Genomic DNA, 21,084 nt, shown 5'->3' on the forward strand with positions numbered 1-21,084 from the left:
GAAATATAAAAAGGCAATAGTCATAAATAATTAAATAAAATAAAAAAATTCTGGGTATGCACATTGTATACATCTCTTCACTGTAGTGGTTTGTATGAAATGTTATAAGTAAAGTGGCACAGGATGATTGTACGAGCAAGTAAAATCTGTTTGGTGCAAAAGAAAAAAGGTGCAAAAAAAGTTATTTTCTGGTTCTTTGATTTATATCGATATCCAGTGATGTTTACATATCGCTCAGCCCTTACTGCAGGTATATATGATTTTTTGTAAATTAGCGGTTGAGTTTAAAACTGCAGCTTCCTGCCAAACTTCCTTTTTTTTTTTCTTACTTTGTCCTTAAAAAAAAAAAAAGTCACAGTTATGTTTCATGTTAACGTTGAGTGGGAGCCCCACTTTGTGTCTGGTCAACTGATCTGCACAGCGCGAGTATAAAAGTGGCTGCCAATGTCCTGGAATGCAGAAGACTCTTGTTTTCTGCTTGTGTTCATGACACAGTTACACCTGCAGATTCCATGTGTGTTCTCACAACTTCACTTCAAGGTGCACGGTCGTTACACCTGCTTTCCCCTGAAGCTAAAAAAAAATCTGATTTGTGTCAGAGAAAGTGTGGCCTGTCAGACAACTCTATTGTTTCAGAGACATGAATCAAAATGCTTTGCTGTTGCAGTTGAGAAGCAAACACTTCTCTGTTAATGCTGATTTTTTTTTTTTTGTTCCAAAATTGGATTAAAGCTGGTGAATGTTCTTGTGTTTGGCGAGAACGTAACTTTTAGCTTTCACTCTTAGAAGCACCTGCAATCAAAATGCCTCCTGGGAATCGAAGTTAACTTTTTATATATTTACATACTCAGTCACTTTTCTGACGTTTTGTCACTGAACTAGATTTTTTCTCACACAGTTGCTCATCTTTTGTACAGATGAGTCAACCGGGAGTGAAAATACTCAAAACTGTCAATCATCCAACGTCGTCCTTGTACAAACAGGATGTGTGGTTTCAGAGACTTAGACACGCAAAATAACCACAACTTCCCAATTTCAACTCACAAGTCATTCTGTTTGTGTGACTCAGATCCAGATAAATTAGTTAATGTGGATTTCAACACGTTCCAAGGAATTTGAACCTTCACGGATGCAATAGCTATTTTATTGTGAACAATGTCTATTGGATTAAATTTTCTTTCTTGTCCAAATTTGGATCTGACTGTTCATCTCCCTCTCTCATCGTCATTCTCATTCAGATGGTTTTGGTTGATGTGTTGCAGACGGTCTAATCCATCATAGCTTCTATTGTCATAACTATTGCTATGTGCAAGTGGCCTGACTTCCTGTGATAAAGCTCATCTCTGACATTGTTTGTGTGTGTGTCTGTGTGTTTACAGACCTCTTCAGCCTGTTTGCCAGTGATCTGGGTGGATACGCCGCCAGAGAAGACATAGAGGCAGTTCTCCAGGTCCTGGATGGAGAAGTTCCCACCTCCCTCAAGAAATGCTTCAGTGAGGTTAGCAACACGCGCCGGAACACATGTTCTAGTCGGGATCTCTCTTGACTGATAACAGGAATATCACCACATTCTCTTCTCCGGTTGTATCACTGAGTTAGTTCTTATCATTCTTATGATGTTTTATGTTTCATGCTCATAAAACAGTGTTGTTAGTAGTTGGAGCCAACTCAACTGAGATGATAACAAAGTTTGGTTTTACAGCAAGTTATTATACTGGTCATTAAAAGTCTTTCAAATGAATTAACTACAAACTATGAAAAACAGTGTAGGGGAGTGAAAACCCAGCCCAGATTAGTCTCACACAGTTTGTAACATTAATATATTACATTATATGCACTGTATTGGTTTGTCAGTGTACATACTGTGTGTAATTCAGTGTAGTTTCAATCCCTTACAGGATTTGTTCACTCAGTCTACTGGCTCAGCCCCTGACATTTTACAATTCATGTTAATGGGGTTTTGTTTGGAATGCATAAACTATTTACATTTCTTTTTTTAGGTACTTACATACAGCTCAATTATAACATAGTTTTTATTATCACTATGGTTATTGTACCAAGGCACACACAGATTACATAAAATATCCCTTGTCTATTTCATGATTTTATTGTTGACTGTTGTGATTGAACATATTTATCTTCAATATTAAATTCTCTTTGTTTAGGTCTTAAAAGGTGTCCTATATATACCCTTCTCTTAAAGTTTTAGAAATTAAACCCTGATAAGCTTCAGTGCTCCAGTACCTTCTTCCTCCATCCACATTAAATATTACTGTAGGTGGTCTGTCAGCGAGTAATTACAGGGCTGTCTCTGGACCAATGATTTTTAACACAGTGTGTAACAGTAGAGAATTACAGTGGGGACTGAGGATTTACATCCATCATATTAACGTAACATCTAATGAGTTTTCCTATTCAAGCTGTTTTATGCAACAGCAAAAGATAAAGGTATTCATATTACACTGTTGAAAAGAAACAAGGGAAACAGTAAATCCTCATAATGATAAAAGGCCGAAAGCAAAGAAAGTGTTGCATCCAAACCTGATAATGAAATGAGCAGCATGACAGGAACACAGAACAGAACACAGGCAGAAAAGACAGGGGATGATGACAGATGTAGACCAATCTAATGGTGTGATTTGTGTGTTGTGTCAGGGTGACAAGGTGAACTATGAGCGCTTCAGGAGCTGGTTGCTGCAGAATAAGGAGGCCTTCACTTTGTCCCGATGGCTTCTGTCCGGAGGAGTGTGTGTCACACTCACCGATGACAGCGACACACCCACCTTCTACCAGACTCTGGCTGGCGTCACACACTGTGAGTTCATCACCACGCAACTTCTGGCTTTTAATGTGAAATATTTCTGCAGGAAGTGTTGACATTTATTGACACCGATCAAAACAAACAGCAAAGCGGAAGTGAAAAGATTTCCTCATGAAACTTTAGCAGGATGCAGAATACATTGAAACAACTCAAAACATGAACTGCTCTGTTATTAGTCTATGCACATCGTATAACTGCATCAACCAGACAGCAACAAACCAAAGTATATCAGTATATGAGTCATTAACTCTCAATAAGCTGCTTTCAGACATGCATGGAATTGTTTAAAATTATGTGAGAATGCAGATGTCTAAGTTGGTTGCATGTCATTTGTCTTCAAACACATTAATAGACACCCGATTATCAATATTAGTTTTTATTTCAAATACCGATCGTGTTAATTTTATTCTTCCTTAACTGTAACGATAAGTGTATGAGTGACCAAGCAGTGGATGCTATTCACTGATTCTAGTTTAATTGACCTTTTAAATTTGTCGTTGTTCAATTCAAATGAATTCATGTTATATTACATCACGTTAATCAGAAAGCATTTTGCCTTCATCTATTAAACTTTTTGTTAGTGAAAATACTGAATTTGATCTCACTATAGAGCTGGCAGCGAGCTGTCAGAGCTCTCTGTCCAACCAACACTCAATTTCTGTCGACTGCTGTCTCCGAGTTCTAAACAGTTCGGAAAATGACCATTCAGTTATTCTCGTGGGGAAACTACTGGAAATAATGAGGTAAAATGGCTCCTGTGGACCCTGGCTGCAGCTGCACAACCTTATTAAAGCTGTTCTGAAATCATTTTAACCTTGTATGGAACTCATTAGTGTTGCACAGTACACTAGTGCTGATACATTATAATTTGTTTGTGTGTGTAACAAGGAAAAAGAAAAAAACAGAGGTTGTTAGTGGTACCTATTAGCCTAGCAGTTAAAGTCTAAACCATAAACACAATTCCCCAGGTGGACCTTGCTTGTTGTATTCTCTCTCTAAGAGATGCGCCAAAATAATACACCGGGTCGGTGGGTCAGGTATCAGCCATGAAATAATCAGTACAATTCAAATGACTTCTTGTGGCAGTTTTATTATAAAGTTTAGTGTGGTCTTTATTATTTACATCCATTCATTCACGACAGGTGGCGGATCGAGTGTTCAGTGCCACATCAGTATTACATTCATCATATGAAGGATTCCAGTCAGTGACACAAAGTGAGGTCTGAAGATTCTACGTGTAGGGAGGAGAGAGCACTGTTATCAGATCAGGATTTGGCATTGGCCGATATCCTGAGTTCAGGCGTTCATCTTCACATTTGTACGTGGGAAATTTGAATAAAAACATACATAGATAGAGTTCATCTTAAGTTGCAGGCCAAGTAAATTTAGCCAGGCTTTATTTTGCCAATTAAGGACAGAGGGCTGGAAAGAGCCTGTCTTGTCCAGAGAAACTGGACGCTGCCTGTTAATCTGCTCCCAGCTTATCCTCTTAAGTTTGTTTCTCTGTATGTTTGTGTGTGTGTGTGTGTTGGAGAGAGTGACTGACACACTCCTGGTCCATGATTCTTGCCAGAAGAGGAGCACCAAGGTTGACTCATGGAAGAGCTTATCACAGTGAATCCTCCATGCTCCAACTTGCCGACCTCTGACTCTTATCACAATATTATCAGTGTAGAAATCTGTGGGAATAAGAGCTTCTGCACAGGATAACAGTTTGTGATCGCGGCTACTGCAGGGACTTTACTATGACACATGCTGGCTGTGGCTACACCTCTCTAAGGATGTTCCCTGGATAATGGTATGGTATCTCTGCTGCCACTCGGAGAGAGTCGCACCTCTAGGTGGGTATCGGGTCAGCAGTGCACCTGAGCAGTAAATTAATGGAAGGATTTGTGGACGCTACTGTTCCTTAAATGTCAGTTACCTGGTGACTGACATTCATGGTCACTTGTAGAAAAAGTCGTCGTTGGAATAGTTTGTTCGAGTTCCGACTCAAGTTCCTGTCATCTCCTTTCAACCTTTTAATTGAAAATAACAGATACATGTGCTTTTGCTCTTTAGCACTGATGTGTGGATGATTGTTTGCTTGTTTTATGAGAGTTCTTACCTGCTTTTTTGCTGAGTTGGAAATGTTCGATTGAACTTTGAGAACTGAAGGTAGTCTCTTGTGCTCACTACCTGTTTTAGTCCATAATCCTCAATAATTTAGCAGTGTCATGCTATTCCCTCCCCATGCAATATCCATATAGTCCCCTTCAGGTTGTAAATCATTAATTTTCACTTCCATGCTGCCTTTTAGTCAGTTTAAGTCGAAACATCAGAGCCAGGAAGCAGAGTTCAACCGAGGCAGTTAAAGGTGATTGAGTGCTTCCCAGTCAGGCAAAGGCCAACTGCGCTGACGTTCACCTCCGGACTCCAGAAAATCACAACCGAAACAAGAGGGGAAACATCTTAGACCGTCCATTCTTCAGGGTTCTGGTTCACCCGCAGTCGGCCACAACCAGCATCATCATCCCATCAAAAAAAAAAAAACTGTGACAAAAACCTGCTCCAAGCAATTTCTCTGTGGGGATCTTCTGACTGTACAAACAAGTTTGCAGGAAGGTTGCTTTGTTCAGCTCCCAGTAAAAACCTGCCAGGAATCACCGGCCATTTGGTTTGTGAGTCTGTGTTTTGACACCTGTCATATGTATTGGCTCCATGCCAACGGCTAACTGGTTAGCTCCAGAATCCTATTACCCTAAGCTGCGGATTAGCATGTTGGAAGGGGGGGAGGCTGCTTCATTGACCCTGGCAGAGCTTCATATGCTATATTGGTCTGATCTGCATCACTTCAATATAAGCTGAGTCAAATATTCCACACAGTGACCATTACCTAACCACACCTCGGGTTTGCCGTGGTATCATGACTGTTGCCACATTATAAATAGGTTGACTTCGTCACCTAACTGGTGTTTCCAGTATGACTGCAACAAAATATATATTTTTTTTTTTTTTAACCTCATCAGTGTTTTTTCTGGATTCTTGAGGAGTTAGTGACAGATACTCATCATCAAAGTTCAGTCTCTGCAGATATTCAGTTTACTTTGATCCAAAAAAGTAATCTTGACACTGTAGTAGCTGTTTATTGAAATGATCAGTTGACAGTAGTTGTTTACGTCATCTGTCAGCCTACCCAATGATCAATACACCAATCCTTTTACCAAACACCACCACACCAAAGGAGACGTATAGCAAGACAAGAATAAAACATATCAAAGCTCAAACCTATGAAAAACCCTGAAGCATTAATTAGTTGATCCATTCATTGCAATGTTGTCATGTTTGTCATGTCGGAGAAGGTGAGACAATGGACGGTGGCAGAATATCTTGAAAAACTACCACATACAACTGAAGCAATTGACCGGACCATGGTGGTTGAGAGTAGAACAGAGACCAGCTTGGTGATCACAAACAAATCCCTCCAACCCCATCACCACACTCTGGTCTGTCAGAGGAGACACTGGTCTCCCCCTCAGGTGATCTGCTTTCTGTCAGCAGCTGCACACTGATGAAGAGTGTGTGTCAGTGTTTTCTCCACATCCCCACCAGTCATCAGCAGCAGTGTTTGATGAACACGAGCTCTGTCGCTCAGGATTTCTCACTGCTGTGCACTTAGTACCTTATTCATTATTCATGGCACTGTACCTTAATACTTAATAACACTTTTATCCATTTGATGCATTTCTACTGTTGACCAACTCATGTGTACATGCACTACATGATGACATTCAACATACATCTTGTTATTCTTTACTTTATTTATTTCTTCTTTAGACATGATGTGCATCTAGAAGTTATAGTTAGTAAAATTGGTAAAATGTTTTTACGAATGCTTTAAAAACTTAAACCAGCAAAATGATCAGGGACGTTTTATAATATAGCTTGTGTCTTGTGTACAGTACATACAGTGGATCATGTTCATTCTTACCTGGTGTCATTCAGTAGGTCTCGTGAATTTCTGTATAATCCTAAACACTCACTGAACAACACAGTGAAACAGGGACAAGTGATGTTTCTGCTGCAAATTGTATTTCTCTGTTTCTCACTCTTCTCCTCTTCTCCTCTCCTGCAGTGGAGGAGTCGGACATTATAGACTTGGAGAAGCGCTACTGGTTGCTAAAAGCGCAGTCAAGAACTGGCCGCTTTGACTTGGAAACCTTTGTTCCACTGGTCTCTCCTCCTATCCATGCCTCACTGAGTGAAGGTTCGATATTTATATATTTATTTAAATGTGTTCCTCACAGGCTCATTCTGGTATTTCTTTTAATCCAGTAAATACAACCCTCATAAGACTGTGTATGAATCCGTCTTCTGTATCTTATTTTCCAGGCCTGTTTCACGCATTTGATGAGAATCGGGACAATCACATCGACTTTAAAGAGATCTCTTGTGGACTCTCGGCCTGCTGCAGAGGGCCCATCGCTGAGAGGCAGAAATGTAAGCCGTGCTTTGGTTTTAAATCATTACAGATAAATTCATCCCAGAGGCTTCACATAATGACACCAAGCCTTTTATCGCAACGTGTGTCGTCTGTTTCTTCTTTGCTGTTATCTATCAGCAATGGAAGCATATTGGATTTCCTGCTAATAGACTAAAGTGCATGGTCAAGGCTTAAAATAAAGCTTTTGTAGCAGTGCTCTGCTTCATGTCCACATTTGTATTTTGCTATGACTTCCCTTTCTTTCATCGGCAGTTTGCTTCAAAGTGTTCGATGTGGATCGTGATGGGGTTCTTTCTCGAGATGAACTACATGAAATGGTGGTGGCCTTGCTGGAGGTGTGGAAGGACAATCGCACAGACACACTCCCTGTAAGTTTACATCCATCTGTTCATTTGTCCGTCACGATGCGATCTGGTGTTTGGTGCTGCTTCATTCTGATTGTGTTACCTTGCAGGAGCTGCACAATAGCGTGTCAGACATCGTAGAGGGTATCCTAAAGATGCACGACACAACCAAGGTGAGACAGAACTTCTGGTGACAGAATCACCTTTGATGCAGCTGACAAGAAGTTAAAATTCTGACTCCATCATGTGATTAGATTTAAAGACGTTGATTCAGAGAACGTCAACACCACATCACACTGAGCTGCCCAGTACACTTTCAACAACCACACGGCCACAGTCTTTCTTGTTTTACATCCAAACTGTTTCCTGTGAGCTACTGACCTTCGTGTTGTTTCACCCCTCACCAGCTGGGTCACCTGACTCTGGAGGACTACCAGATATGGAGCGTAAAGAGCGCATTGGCCAACGAGTTTCTAAACCTTCTTTTCCAGGTCAGTAAAGCCACACATATATAAGGTTTGACTGATGTTGGCTTGATGATGATGGTAATAATATATAGCAATATTAATCATCTTGCCCTAGGTTTGCCACATAGTACTGGGGCTCAGACCTGCCTCACCTGAAGAGGAGGGACAAATCATCAGGTACATACAGGTCCTCATTATTGACACATTACAGAAACACAACTTTGAGGAACAAATTGTTTGACCTCATGATCTTTGGTGTTTGGATTTCCGTTCTGTTTGTGTGTGTGTGCGTGTTTATGTGCGTACGTACGTGTCTGCATGCAGAGGTTGGTTAGAGAGGGAGAGCAGACATGGGCTGCAGCAAGGCCAGAACTGGTTCCTCATCTCCATGCTGTGGTGGCAGCAGTGGAAGGACTATGTCAAATACGTAAGTCAATTTTTTTCAAAATCAGTTCATGCTGTGGCCACGCTTTGCCTTTAAACTAGCACCGTCTCTCCTCGCTTCCCTTTGAGGCTCTTTGTCAAGGTACTCGACTGGTTGCTTGTTTTTTTTTTTTTAGTATCTTGGAGAACTCGCCACAGATCTTATGTGAATTTAGTCACATTGTCGGCTGTCTCCTCATTTGATCCCAGACTAACTCCATGATGCTGAGTAGAGGGCTCTTTGTTCTTCTTGTCTCTGAATATAGTTCTTTAAGACTGTATGTCTGTATGTTAGGACTCTTTGTCCTGCTGCAGATTTATTTTGGGAGCACTCAAATATCTTGAGTTCAGTAGTTTTGTCAACATGCATTGTTAAAGTAGTGTGTCCCATTTACTGATTTCTGTAACTCTTATTAAATTTCCCACTGGTTTATAACTGCTGCTTTTGCAGTAACCTCCCACTGGGACAGAGGCAGTAACTGTCATAAGTGCAACCACCACATTAATATCAGATATCACTTTAAACAATGACAGGGCAGTCCCTGCTGTTGTCTTCCTGTCCAGGAGCATAAGGGCATCGTGGTGGAGCAGCCATCCATCCTGAGTTCACTGCGAAGTCCAATGGCCACAGCCACCATAGAGCCCGCGCCTCCGGACAGACTGGGAGGACTGGGAAACTTCAGCGCTGTCAGCCCCACTGAGGAGAGGTCACCTGACGCTGTGTCCAGTGCCTCAGAGGCCACAGAGACTGGTCAGTCATTTCACATAACAATTACTCTGAAGAGATCAGAGACACGTGACAGATCTTACATGTAGGTTCAACAGATCCTGTACTGAATTGTTTCCAACACTTATCAATGTAATTGTCCACATTTTGTTACTTCAGGAAATATAACCCAGTCAGATGCAACTGTTACAAGTCAATACATTAAGACCCATGATTTTTTTTTCTGTCTATGTGTGTGATCTGGGTGCTTACTCCTGTGTCCCAACAGCCCTGAGCCCTCAGTTAGCTCCGTCTGCTACAGAGAGCTGTTTTGCCCGTCAGCACAACGTATCGGACAACAACAATCAGTGTTTTTCTGGAGCCAATGGACACCTCCCCTCCCAGGTGGCAGCACAAAGACCTGGAGCTATCGACAACCAGTCTCTGGTCAACACTGACCCCATGAAGGCAAGGAGTGTGTGTGTGTGTGTGTGTGTGTTGTTGTTGAGTGAGTCCTTCTTGGTCTGTTGCATTAAATAAAAAGTGTGCCGTAAGGAGCTGTACACTAACTGTCCCACCCTCGTGTCATTTAGTGACTTTAAAGCAACTTAGCTTATGTATTGTGAGAAGAATGACTCCAGTAAAAAGCAGTAGCAGCTTTTCAGTATGTGAAAAATAATATTTTATGTTGTTTGCAGCAGTTTGTGTGATTATTTACTGCTCCAAAGATAGTTTTAATTTAGACAACCTAGTGCTTTATAAGAAAATCAATGTTCCTCAGTCAGGAGGTAATCATGTAGCACAGATCATGCATCACATTCATTATCTCTGGCACGTTTGACATATGAGAACAGTGAAGCTACACAGTTTCAGTGAAGACTCAGAGTGGCGTGTGTTCCCTCTGGGTTTGTTTACTGAACTAGGCTCATGTTTTCTAAGGAGTCCAGCAGCTATTTCACAAAGCCAACACATAGTTGTGATCCTGATCCTTTGACAACAGAAGCAGATCTCCCGGCTTGTTGATCTTAACAGCATTTGCCCTCTTCAGCAGATATATAACAAACCAACAGTGTGTTTGAGGAAGGTTTTTGGCTGTTTATAATCTGAGATTTCTAAATAAGGAGTGAATCATCCTCTTAGCACAAACTACCAAAGACCAGTTTGTGCTTATTTTTTTCTTTATTTTATCTATTCATTTCGTGCTAATGATAGCAACCAGCCGTACCAATAGGATTCTGTCTGTCCAATAACTATAAGTCAAGTTGGCTAAAAGTGTCTTTCTTCCTGGTGTGACCCTGCAGGCCCCTTCGTTAACCATGGAAGGTGGCAGGCTGAAGCGATCCCTGCAGCTGCTGCCTGCGAGAGACTTTGAGACGGTGCCAGAGCCCGTGTGGCGAGCGCTCTACCACTGGTACGGTGCCAACCTCAGTCTGCCACGACCGGTGAGTGAAGACAACCGAAGAACTGTGTCATACAGTACTGGCAAATATTCAATACAGTGTGACGTCAGAAGAAAATGGCTGCTGCTTAAATGCACATGTGAAAGCTAATTGAACTCAGTTTATTTACTCAATATTTTTGATATTTTAAATAAAAAATGTAATTGTATTGGTTCTTAATTGCAAATTCCACATCCCTTTTCATAATTTCTTAATATATTTGCAAACTTGATCTTTTCATGACCATATACATTATAATTCTACTGTGTCACAAGTGCAAGGGAATGGGTCCCAAGTCCAGACAGACGGGGCAGGTAACTCAGGCTGGTGTGAAATGTGTCACTGTTGCAGACTAAACATCTGCCCCGTCTGCTTGAAGAAGGGTTTCTCTGTCCGGCTCCAGCGAAGCTCTGGTGCACAATCAGCACATGGATTGTGGGAAATGTGAAGCAAGCAAACTTGTAGACATGGACCATGATTTAACGATGTTTGTGAATGTGTCCAACTCTTACATGTATTAAGATGCTATTATGAAAAGAAGTGACCACACAGCTGCTGATCATGCAAGATGACAGTCAACCAAAACCACTGTTGACTGTTGAGTTACCTGTTAGTTCATGTCAGCGTTTGGTTTCTCTTATTTCTTTCAGCCAAGTGAAATAAGTGCAGGAGTGAAAGTGACCTTTGACAAAACCCTGGTCACCTGTTTCTGGTCTGATCAGTGCACTCAGTAGTTTCATGTAAAGTAGAGAAGAAAAGGTGTGTGCAGAAACTTGAAACTTTCTCTCTCACCCCTGCAGGTTATCCTGGAGAGCAAGACGGGCCATGCAGAGCTGGAGCTCTTTCCCCGTTACGTCCTCTTCCTTCGCCAGCAACCAGCAACACGCTCCCCACAGTCCAACATCTGGGTCAATATGGGTATGACCAACCTGCGAATGTTCCCTCCACATATGAACCCACCAAGAGGTAACGTAAGCCTGCAGCAAGACAAGAGCAAGCCGTCAAATGCTTCACCGAGCAACACTGCATCCCCCATTTAATCCTCCTTCAGTGGACTGATCCAGCTCAGGCAGGGCTCTGGAGTGGGCTTGAGAATGAACCAACAGCCCATGAAGGGGATTTACTGCTTATCACTATAAAAGATGAATAATTCAAACTTTCCAGTCTTCACAGACCTTGCCATTCAGGTATTAGTTTTTACAATCCTTGTTGTAGTGCTCTAAAATGATAGCAGCATTTTAATTGTTATTCTAAAATAAAGAAAATGTTTAAACCGATCAACCGGAAAACACATTGAAACAGAACATCCTGGATCTAAATTTCTTAAATATTTGTTCTCATCCTTCATGGTTTGGACGTTAAAATCATTACCTTTGCTTTTGAAGTATTGAATCATTACATTCGCTCATTTTTTATCATCGTTTTACAAAATAACAAAAGCAAATCCTTCATCCCATGAAATTTCAAACTCTTTTTTAAATACAAATTGACATTGTAGGAGGAATCTTCATTACTTCAGAGGAAAATCTTTTCTTTCTCCCTCGTCCTTCCTAATCACTGAGAGGTCGAGCTACAGAAGTGCACCAAAACCTATGATGAACCTATGAAACCCCATCAACAGTATTTTTAATCACACACATTCTGTTCATTAATATTATGAAAACATATTTTTTATATGGAAATATTGCCAAAGGTAATTATTATGTACAATATAGTATTTTGTATTTCAAGCACTTCTTACTTCCTGTTTTATATTGTGGCTGTAGATTAGTAGAGGTAGAGAGCATAACTCAGCCAAGGTCCAACCGGCTCTATGAAGTCACATTTAAATTCACTCAATCAGGATTTTCATCAAGGTCCATGAATTATTCTCTAAGAAATCAACAAAAGTTTTGAAAAACACCCATCTCACAGCGTTTAAGAAATTTAAAATCTGCCCTGCTGATAAGAATTCACAATATCCAATGTTCAATGTTCTTCCTTTGGTCAAGCCCCACTTGTCCACAAAATAAAAATAGTGTTTTTTGTGTAATCCTGCTAACAAGCAATGAAGCAGAGGAACAAACAAACACAGATTAAAAAAAAAAACTTGTGATTGTAGTTTAATTTTCAACATGCTGAGTAATTTAAACATCTTTTCCTGTGTGGACTTCACCATCTGCTTATATCTTTGTGTTTAATGATGAACAATTGTCAGTTAAAACGAACACCAATAATCAGTTGCAGTAATTCTGGCAACAAATCACAGAAGGACTCGAGACTTGCAGTATTACACAGTAGTTAGGAAAGCAACAAGCATTTTTGAATAGGGGGCGTAAAAGTTGCTAAGCATTCATTTCCTGTCACATTGTTTCATGTAGTCTGCTCTCAACCAAATGAAGCCATGTAGTGTTTCTTCACAATGTAAGTTGTAAACACACACACACCCACTCACTCCCACACTGAAAATGAAATCTCCTGGGTTTATTCTTATCATCTCTTTACTCGATGTCTAAATGGATATTATGGACAAGTATGAAGGTAAAATGCATAATTGTAGAAAGAAACACGATGACAAAGCACTAAGCAGAGACATGCAGAGTCGCTCCAGTATAATCAGATTGTGGATGGCATCAGCACTCAGCAGGAGAGCGCTGATCCAAATCACGCTAAAATATCAGCTTTCAGGCCACAGACCTGATTCCCCAGTGGAGCCTTGTCCTCCACCATGACTCACTCTCTGTCTGAGCAGCTCCTTGTCATTGCTGGGCATTTAGACCCTCGCCTGACATGTGGTAAAGTATCAATAATAAATAGAACAGCATTCAAAAAGAGCAGAGGATGTTTTCCTGTTGTGGTATAATTGAATGGCAAGTCTGTGTTGATGGGTAAGACTGCGTGATGATTTACACTCTGAAGCATAAAAAAATCTCATATTAAAACCATTAATTTAATTAAAAATCAATTAAATAAAGCTTTTGTATTGATTTAACAGGACTAATATTGATTGTATTTGATTTAATCCAATCTTAGTCCACTAAGTTGATTGACCAATCAAGTTTGCACTGACTGATAAAACTTTTCTTGCTGCTTCCTTACAACTAATCCTCGGTCAGCTGAATGCTGTTGTTAGTATCGATGTTCACGTGGGTAAATTATTTCAGTGATTACTTGCATCTGTAAGCGTGTTCCGTGCATTAGACCATGATTACGGTTGCATTGTGATTTAAAATGCAGAAAGTTTTCACATAAACGACAACTGAATACATATAAATAGTTAAAATAACATAGACTACATGTTCAGTTATTCTTTCAAATGGCCCTGTCCCGTCTTCTTTGTACAATCCAGCAGGTAATGTTCCATCCCCCAACGCTCCTCTGAAGAGGGTGCTGGCCTACACGGGCTGCTTCAGCCGTATGGCCACCATCAAGGACATCCACTTCTACCTGTCCCAGAGACTCCGCATCAAGGAGGAGGACATGAGACTCTGGCTCTACAACAGTGAGGTGGGCCACAGAGCTTATTCAGTATCTGCTTAATATATCTATTTCACCTAAATCTTACACACTGAACCCAACTTTGTTTTGAAATAAATGTATCATGTGAGCACAGTATTCCCTAAAAATGATTTCAGCAAAGAAAAAGTGTTCACATTTTGCACAGATTGTATGAAGAACAGGTTAAAAGGGACCCAGCAGCTTACTGTTGTCTCATATAGTCCCTCGGAGGGCAGATCCCTCCCTTTTCTCATAATGTAACAACTAGTTGTAACAAATGAAAAGTTCTACAAATATCTGATGATTCGTTCCCAGTTTCAGGATGTTTCTCTCATTGCTTTGCAGAACTACCTCACCCTCCTGGATGATGAAGATCACACACTAGAGAGTCTGAAGATCCAGGATGAGCAGCAGCTAGTTATAGAAGGTATGAAACACGTCCCTCTTTCTGTTCAAAGCGAAAATCCTTCAGAGTTCTAATGAACAAATACTTTCATCAATAATAGGTCATTCTGAACACTGGCACATGAAATTGTGAGTGAAGTGGTTTAATCAGAGGAATTTCTTACTCTTCTGCCACAGTCAGGAACAAAGATATGAGCTGGCCTGAGGAGATGTCCTTCATTGCCAACAGTAGTAAAATGGACAGACACAAAGGTAAGCTGGAAGACACGGACATGACCAGATCACTATTGGTAAACAAGCAGGTCCTGAGAAGAGTATTAGAAAAATGCGGTGATAATCTAAAGCTTATATTGATGTCATGCATAGTTCCAGGTATCTCTGCATCCTGTAGGATGATCGACATGACCAAACTTTTCTATGGATAGAAAAATCATTACTAATGAAATCATTGTGAAGTCACAATGATTTCATACAGTGTAGAAATGTAACCGATAAGATTAGAGACATGATCTACAGCAAATCTAGATTCATCAATCATTCTTTGTCATAAAGTAGAAATGACCACATTTACAAAGTACATTACTAAAAATTGTACTAATTTATTTTTTAAATTTGTGTCATATATGCAACAGGAAGGGTTATTAGTGGTAGTCAAATCAAAACATTTGTTACCCTAATTCGTTAGTTTGCATTGTTTTTCCTCATTCAGCTGTTTCTGTAAATGTGATCAGTGTGTCCTTGTTCTTCAACGCAGTTCCCACAGAGAAAGGAGCCACAGGTCTCAGTAACCTTGGCAACACCTGCTTCATGAACTCCAGTATCCAGTGTGTGAGCAACACCAAGCCACTCACAGACTACTTCATCTCAGGGAGACACCTCTACGAGCTCAATAGGTGCCACTTAAGTGCATCACTTTTGTATTCACCTTGCCACCTTGTTCAGAACCTTTCATTTTAACAGACCTGTGTTAATGCGTTCACAGAACCAATCCCATTGGGATGCGAGGTCACATGGCCAAGTGTTACGGCGACCTGGTGATGGAGCTGTGGAGCGGCACACAGAAGAATGTGGCTCCCCTCAAACTCAGAGTGAGCACTTTCATCAGTCTTGTCTCTTATCTAACAGTCTGCCCTGCAAAGCTTTAGTTTACAATCTGTGTTGAAGTTGAACCTGTTGAACTGTTTCGTTATCCTCTCTGAAATCTTTATTTTCACATATTACTTCCTCTTCAGTGGACGATAGCAAAGTATGCCCCACGGTTCAATGGCTTCCAGCAGCAGGACTCCCAGGAGCTGCTAGCCTTCCTGCTGGATGGGCTCCATGAAGATCTAAACCGAGTCCATGAGAAACCTTACGTGGAGCTGAAGGACAGTGATGGCCGGCCTGACTGGGAGGTGGCCTCCGAGGTCAGTCAATCACAGCTATCTACAAATGGAATAAGCATTATATATATATGTTGCTCTGGCATCATGGTCCAGGTCTTCAAGGTGTAAAAGGGAACATGAAGGATGCAGCTCGTAGACAACATTCGAAAATGATGCTCTTCATAATTCTACAACTTGAGACTCAGCGTGTTTGACTGTCTTGCTGCTGATCAGCTGGTTAAAATAGTGAAGCATTTAGCTGCTAAATAGTCAGAAAGAGAGAAAGAAAGAGTTATAATAGAAAGAAAGAAAGAGGGTAATAATAGAAAGACAGAAATAGGATAATGATAGAAAAAAGAAAGAAGATAATAATAGAAAGAAAGAGTAAGCAGTAAGAAATAAACAAAGAAAGGGAAGTAAAGAAATTCAATTCCAATTCAATAATTAACAGATTCTCAGCACTGTGTCCTTTTTGAAGTCCTATTTCTGCCTTTCACGTTCCAAACTAATGCTGCAAAGAATCACAACGGATTGGACAGTGTGTAATTTCATCAGTTTCAAGAAACATAAGGCCTGTGTTTCACAGTTCAAAGACAAAAATGATTGATCATTATGGTCTCGTCTCCGCACGCATACAATCTGAGTGTATTTCAGACTTTGCTGTGAAGGTCAGTGTTCAGACTTCTGATAAACTTGAATAACTTGAATTATTATTTGCTGTCGTCCATTATCTCCATCAAGGGAAGAACAAATGAATATGTTTGTGTTTTTTAATGCTTTTTTCTCGCCTGTTTTGGGAGATACAGGAACTGCAGCTTAAAATACATCAAAGTACACAGATTCAATCTGAAGTGCTGAATGAGTTAAACAACAGAGGGGTTACTTTTGCAGTATTATAGTTTATTTACATATCATAACTTTAAAAGTGACAAAGTCTCATTAGACTTTAATATAACAGCACAGCAAAATGTTGATGAAGTCAGTTGTAGGATGGATGATGAGTTAAGCCTCCCTCTCTGAGATATTTTGCGGTAACATCCTCTGGTGTCTGTTCTGAAAGTCAACGGATGAGGAGAGCACAGAGGAATCGATACGAGTCAGTCCATCAGCTGAGCTTTCCCTTAAATTGGTAATGGAGCTGTATTGATGTTCTGTTTGTTTCTGGTTGTCCTGAGGGGAGGGATTTTCAGGATTAGTGGTGTTTGATCCTTACAACCCACTGTGTTTATATGTGTGTTTGTGTGTGTGTCCATACCTGCAGGCGTGGGAGAACCACCTGCGCAGGAACCGTTCCATCGTGGTGGATCTGTTCCACGGTCAGCTCAAGTCCCAGGTGAAATGTAAGACCTGTGGCCACATCAGCGCTCGCTTTGACCCTTTCAACTTCCTGTCTTTACCCCTGCCCATGGACAGCTCCATGCATCTGGAGATCACAGGTGAGGAGGCTGGAGGACGGGGACAGAGACTCTGAGACTGAATTTCTTCTTGTAATAACCACGCCTGACCCTTCTTCTGTGTTTGTAGTCATTAAACTGGACGGCTCCACACCTGTGCGCTATGGCCTGAGGTTGAATATGGATGAAAAGTACACAGGACTGAAGAAACAGCTGAGTGAACTGTGCAGTCTGAAGCCGGAGCAGATCCTTCTGGCTGAGGTCCACACCTCCAACATCAAGGTACTGAGACTGACTGCTCTGCACCTCGTCTCACAAAGCTGGAAACACAGAGTACAAGGACTTCCTCTTTGGTGCTTTACAACACAATTTGAAATTAAATTCAAGTTCACTCAAATCTTGAAGTTTTTTACAGTGCAGGTTTAGTGAATCTGTCTTTTTTTTTTGTGTCTGGGAACCAGCATTGGCAGGCAAAAACAAATAGTAGGAATTAAAATTCCATTAGCATTTGGTGAAGTGATAAATTAACATAGGAATGCAAAATGGGATAAAATTTTTAAAAAAAGATAACAATACATTTATTCTGTAAAAAGTGTGACGCCCTTTTACCAGCGCAGCACTCAGTTAGGCCTAAACTGACTCGTTGGGACTTGTTAGGACCGACCGAGGGGAAACTTGTGCACAGCATTCAAATGACTCCCCCCTTTCCCCCACACCCAACAACAACCAGCACTACAGCAGACTGCAGTCCACACAGGAATGATCTGTTCAGGGTATCTGCTGTTCTAAAAGAGACAGGAGGAAAAGAAGAATACACACAGAACACGTGAACAGCACCATCCTCAGGCATGGAGGGGGAATAACCACAACATCAACACAAATACAACAGGGCAATAGCAGGTCAAGACTTGTCATCAGGAATTGTCAGCTGATGATACGTTCTCTGGAGTAACTCTCCTCTAAGCAGCTGGTTTGAAATCAAGGTGATGCATTTTGGGGTTAGAGTAAGAATCAGGGTTATGCCTCAGGTGATGGTTAAGGTTAGAGAAGGGGGCCGAGGGATGTATTATGCCAATGAATGTCCTCACTGAGATAGAAACACAAGGTTTTGTGTGTGCTTGTACTTATATCTTTGTTATTAACAGAATTACAATGGAACACTACACTCTGATGTTCAAATGCTTTGTGTGTAGAACTTCCCTCAGGACAACCAGAAGGTGCGTCTGTCAGTAAACGGCTTCCTGTGTGCGTTTGAGATCCCGGTGCCTGGTTCACCAACGTCCCTGAGCTCACCCACACTGACAGGTGAGCTGGACCACTCCCGCTCTGTGTTTGTATTAACCATGTCTCTGTCTGAGAGTTTCTTTCTGACTCTCTCTTCTCCACGTCATTAGACATCACCCCAGTTGTCAATGGCTCCGCTGCTAATGGGCACCTGGGCAATAAGCCTGTCCTGATCCCTAACGGTGGGCCCAACACTATGGTGCCCTGCAGCCCTGACACGCCCCTGGCCGGTGGAGTCGCCAACGGACACATCACACCGGTGCAGGAAAGCCCGTTCATTGGATACATCATCGCCATGCACAGGAAGATGGTGAGAACTGTACAGTATGTTTAAACAAGGGATGTATAATTGTATGGATGAGTGGATGGGAGATTTTAAATGTATAATCTATTACTGATAATTACTCAGGCTACAAAAATAGTTTTCATTACATTATGTAACAGCTGCTTTACCACAGTGTCCCAGTCAATGATAAGAAAACTGACATGGCTGAGTTCCAGATCTTACACTTTACTTACATGTGACTGTCTCCACTTTCAGATGCGCACAGAGCTGTACTTCCTGTCATCTCAGAAGAATCGGCCCAGTTTGTTCGGCATGCCCCTCATAGTTCCCTGTACTGTCCACACCAGTAAGAAAGACCTGTATGACGCCGTCTGGATCCAAGTCTCCCGGCTGGCCAGCCCACTGCCGCCACAGGAAGCTAGTAACCATGCCCAGGACTGGTAGGCTGACACTTTCCTCCCCTCTTTTGTTTATGTATTCTGAACATGAACATCAGTTTCCCTTGTTTCCAGTCTTTGAAACATTTCTTTAAACATTTGTCTGAGACACCAGATCCTGAGATGCAGACACAAGTTTAGGAGACTTTAGGAAACAGTGGCAGAGTCGCTAACACTTAATGTCAACAACTCCACCTTGTCTTCAGTCACGAGAAAATAAATCCCTGTCCTTCTCATTCTTAGTATTTTACAACAAAGCAGCTAAATGCTGAGTAGAAAATCTTGTGTTACATAAGCTTGTTGCTGATCGAAAGCCTCATCCATTTCTGTTATTTACTCTGGGTTCATCACATACATAAAACAAAGAAATAGTTTTGTAACACTGTACTAAACAGTTGTAGATGACGAGCTCCACACAGACAGTAAGTCTGACATCAGAAGAAAATAATGGTTTATTCTGTCTCCTCCACATCTGTCAACCTGCAGTGATGACAGCATGGGCTACCAGTACCCCTTCACTTTACGGGTCGTGGGTAAGGATGGTAACTCGTGTGCATGGTGTCCCTGGTACAGGTAAGATTTCTTTCATACAGACATGTTCCAAGACATTTGGTACTGGGGAGGTGTTTTTCAAATCAGATAAGAAATTCAATACGTTTCTTGTCAGCATGAATATTGGGATCACATTGGCTCTTTATTGGTCATTATAAAACCCTTATTAATGTTGTGATGAGGAATTTCTTATCAATAATTCACAAGGAGTTTGTCACTTTTCACTCTTCTTAGTGAAAAAAATCAAAATGGAACCACTGGTGCTTTTATTTTGAAACAACTGACTCGAGCACGTCTTGGAAGTTAATGGTGACATTGTCACTATTAAATGGTTGATATGCTCCTGTTACACATGCTAGTAGTTAACGATGAACCACTGTACCTCAATATAAAGTATTTCTTATTGTTCACTTTCTACAGTAACACTGTTCGAAAACAGAAAACCCAATAAAAATCCATTGAATTCTCTTGTCTTTGCGCGAGGTTGATCAGATGGATAGTTTTTAATGAATGGGTTCCATATTTCCGTGCCTAAGAGAATGTTTGTACTGTAATGTGTGTGTGTGCCTTTATGCTTCCAGGTTCTGTCGAGGCTGTACAATAGACTGCTCAGAGGACAGAGCCTGTGTCGGGAATGCTTATATAGCTGTGGACTGGGACCCCACTGCCCTGCACCTCCGCTACCAGACCTCCCAGGAGAGAGTGAGACTCGCATGCACATACGTCACTGTTCGGGGCATCACAGACTTGCATTCATTTTATGCAAACTTACTCCAACCATAACTAATAGTCTGATATTTACCAACATTGCACTGTGAGAATGTGATTACTCAGGAACACCTTGAGGGAAACAGGTTAACTTGGACTCAAAGATCAACAGATCACACATTTTTCTTTCGCTGTATTGATGATAGAGAACCGTGTTCTTCACCTCATGCAGTCTCATCACATCATGGTCTCTGTGCAGATCGTGGAGGAGCACTGCAGTGTGGAGCAGTCCCGCCGGGCCCAGGCTGAGCCCATCAGTTTGGACAGCTGTCTGAAGGCCTTCACCAGTGAAGAGGAGCTGGGAGAGGATGAGCTCTATTACTGTTCCAAGTGCAAGACCCATCGGCTAGCCACGAAAAAACTAGACCTGTGGAGGCTGCCACCCATTCTGGTTAGTGTCACACTTAGACTCTGTCTGACCTGAGCTCTTGTCT

General features: G+C 41.3%; 1 protein-coding gene across 7 annotated transcripts in view; it reads left to right on the forward strand.

Annotated features, from left to right (window-relative positions):
• The window catches only part of usp32 (ubiquitin specific peptidase 32), a 39,241-nt gene that overhangs the window by 12,891 nt on the left and 5,266 nt on the right, over positions 1-21,084 (forward strand). Inside the window, exons 4-30 of one of the 7 annotated variants that reach the window (XM_020103957.2) lie at positions 1,380-1,498; positions 2,656-2,815; positions 6,936-7,067; positions 7,193-7,300; positions 7,557-7,672; positions 7,759-7,821; positions 8,056-8,139; positions 8,231-8,292; positions 8,440-8,542; positions 9,073-9,289; positions 9,534-9,712; positions 10,546-10,686; positions 11,484-11,649; positions 14,012-14,169; positions 14,506-14,587; positions 14,743-14,817; positions 15,320-15,458; positions 15,548-15,653; positions 15,798-15,971; positions 17,191-17,365; positions 17,454-17,605; positions 18,517-18,628; positions 18,718-18,917; positions 19,149-19,333; positions 19,817-19,903; positions 20,464-20,584; positions 20,850-21,041. In XM_020103957.2, coding sequence (XP_019959516.2) covers positions 1,380-1,498; positions 2,656-2,815; positions 6,936-7,067; positions 7,193-7,300; positions 7,557-7,672; positions 7,759-7,821; positions 8,056-8,139; positions 8,231-8,292; positions 8,440-8,542; positions 9,073-9,289; positions 9,534-9,712; positions 10,546-10,686; positions 11,484-11,649; positions 14,012-14,169; positions 14,506-14,587; positions 14,743-14,817; positions 15,320-15,458; positions 15,548-15,653; positions 15,798-15,971; positions 17,191-17,365; positions 17,454-17,605; positions 18,517-18,628; positions 18,718-18,917; positions 19,149-19,333; positions 19,817-19,903; positions 20,464-20,584; positions 20,850-21,041 — 3,608 coding nt within the window. Of the gene's footprint in view, positions 1-1,379; positions 1,499-2,655; positions 2,816-4,486; positions 4,663-6,935; positions 7,068-7,192; positions 7,301-7,556; positions 7,673-7,758; positions 7,822-8,055; positions 8,140-8,230; positions 8,293-8,439; positions 8,543-9,072; positions 9,290-9,533; positions 9,713-10,545; positions 10,687-11,483; positions 11,650-14,011; positions 14,170-14,505; positions 14,588-14,742; positions 14,818-15,319; positions 15,459-15,547; positions 15,654-15,797; positions 15,972-17,190; positions 17,366-17,453; positions 17,606-18,516; positions 18,629-18,717; positions 18,918-19,148; positions 19,334-19,816; positions 19,904-20,463; positions 20,585-20,849; positions 21,042-21,084 lie in introns of those variants that run through there. The other 6 variants (XM_069534114.1, XM_020103959.2, XM_020103958.2 and 3 more) reach the window with 6 other exon arrangements.

Source organism: Paralichthys olivaceus, chromosome 11 (assembly GCF_024713975.1).
Source record: "Paralichthys olivaceus isolate ysfri-2021 chromosome 11, ASM2471397v2, whole genome shotgun sequence".
In the NCBI taxonomy this organism is placed as follows: domain Eukaryota; kingdom Metazoa; phylum Chordata; class Actinopteri; order Pleuronectiformes; family Paralichthyidae; genus Paralichthys; species Paralichthys olivaceus.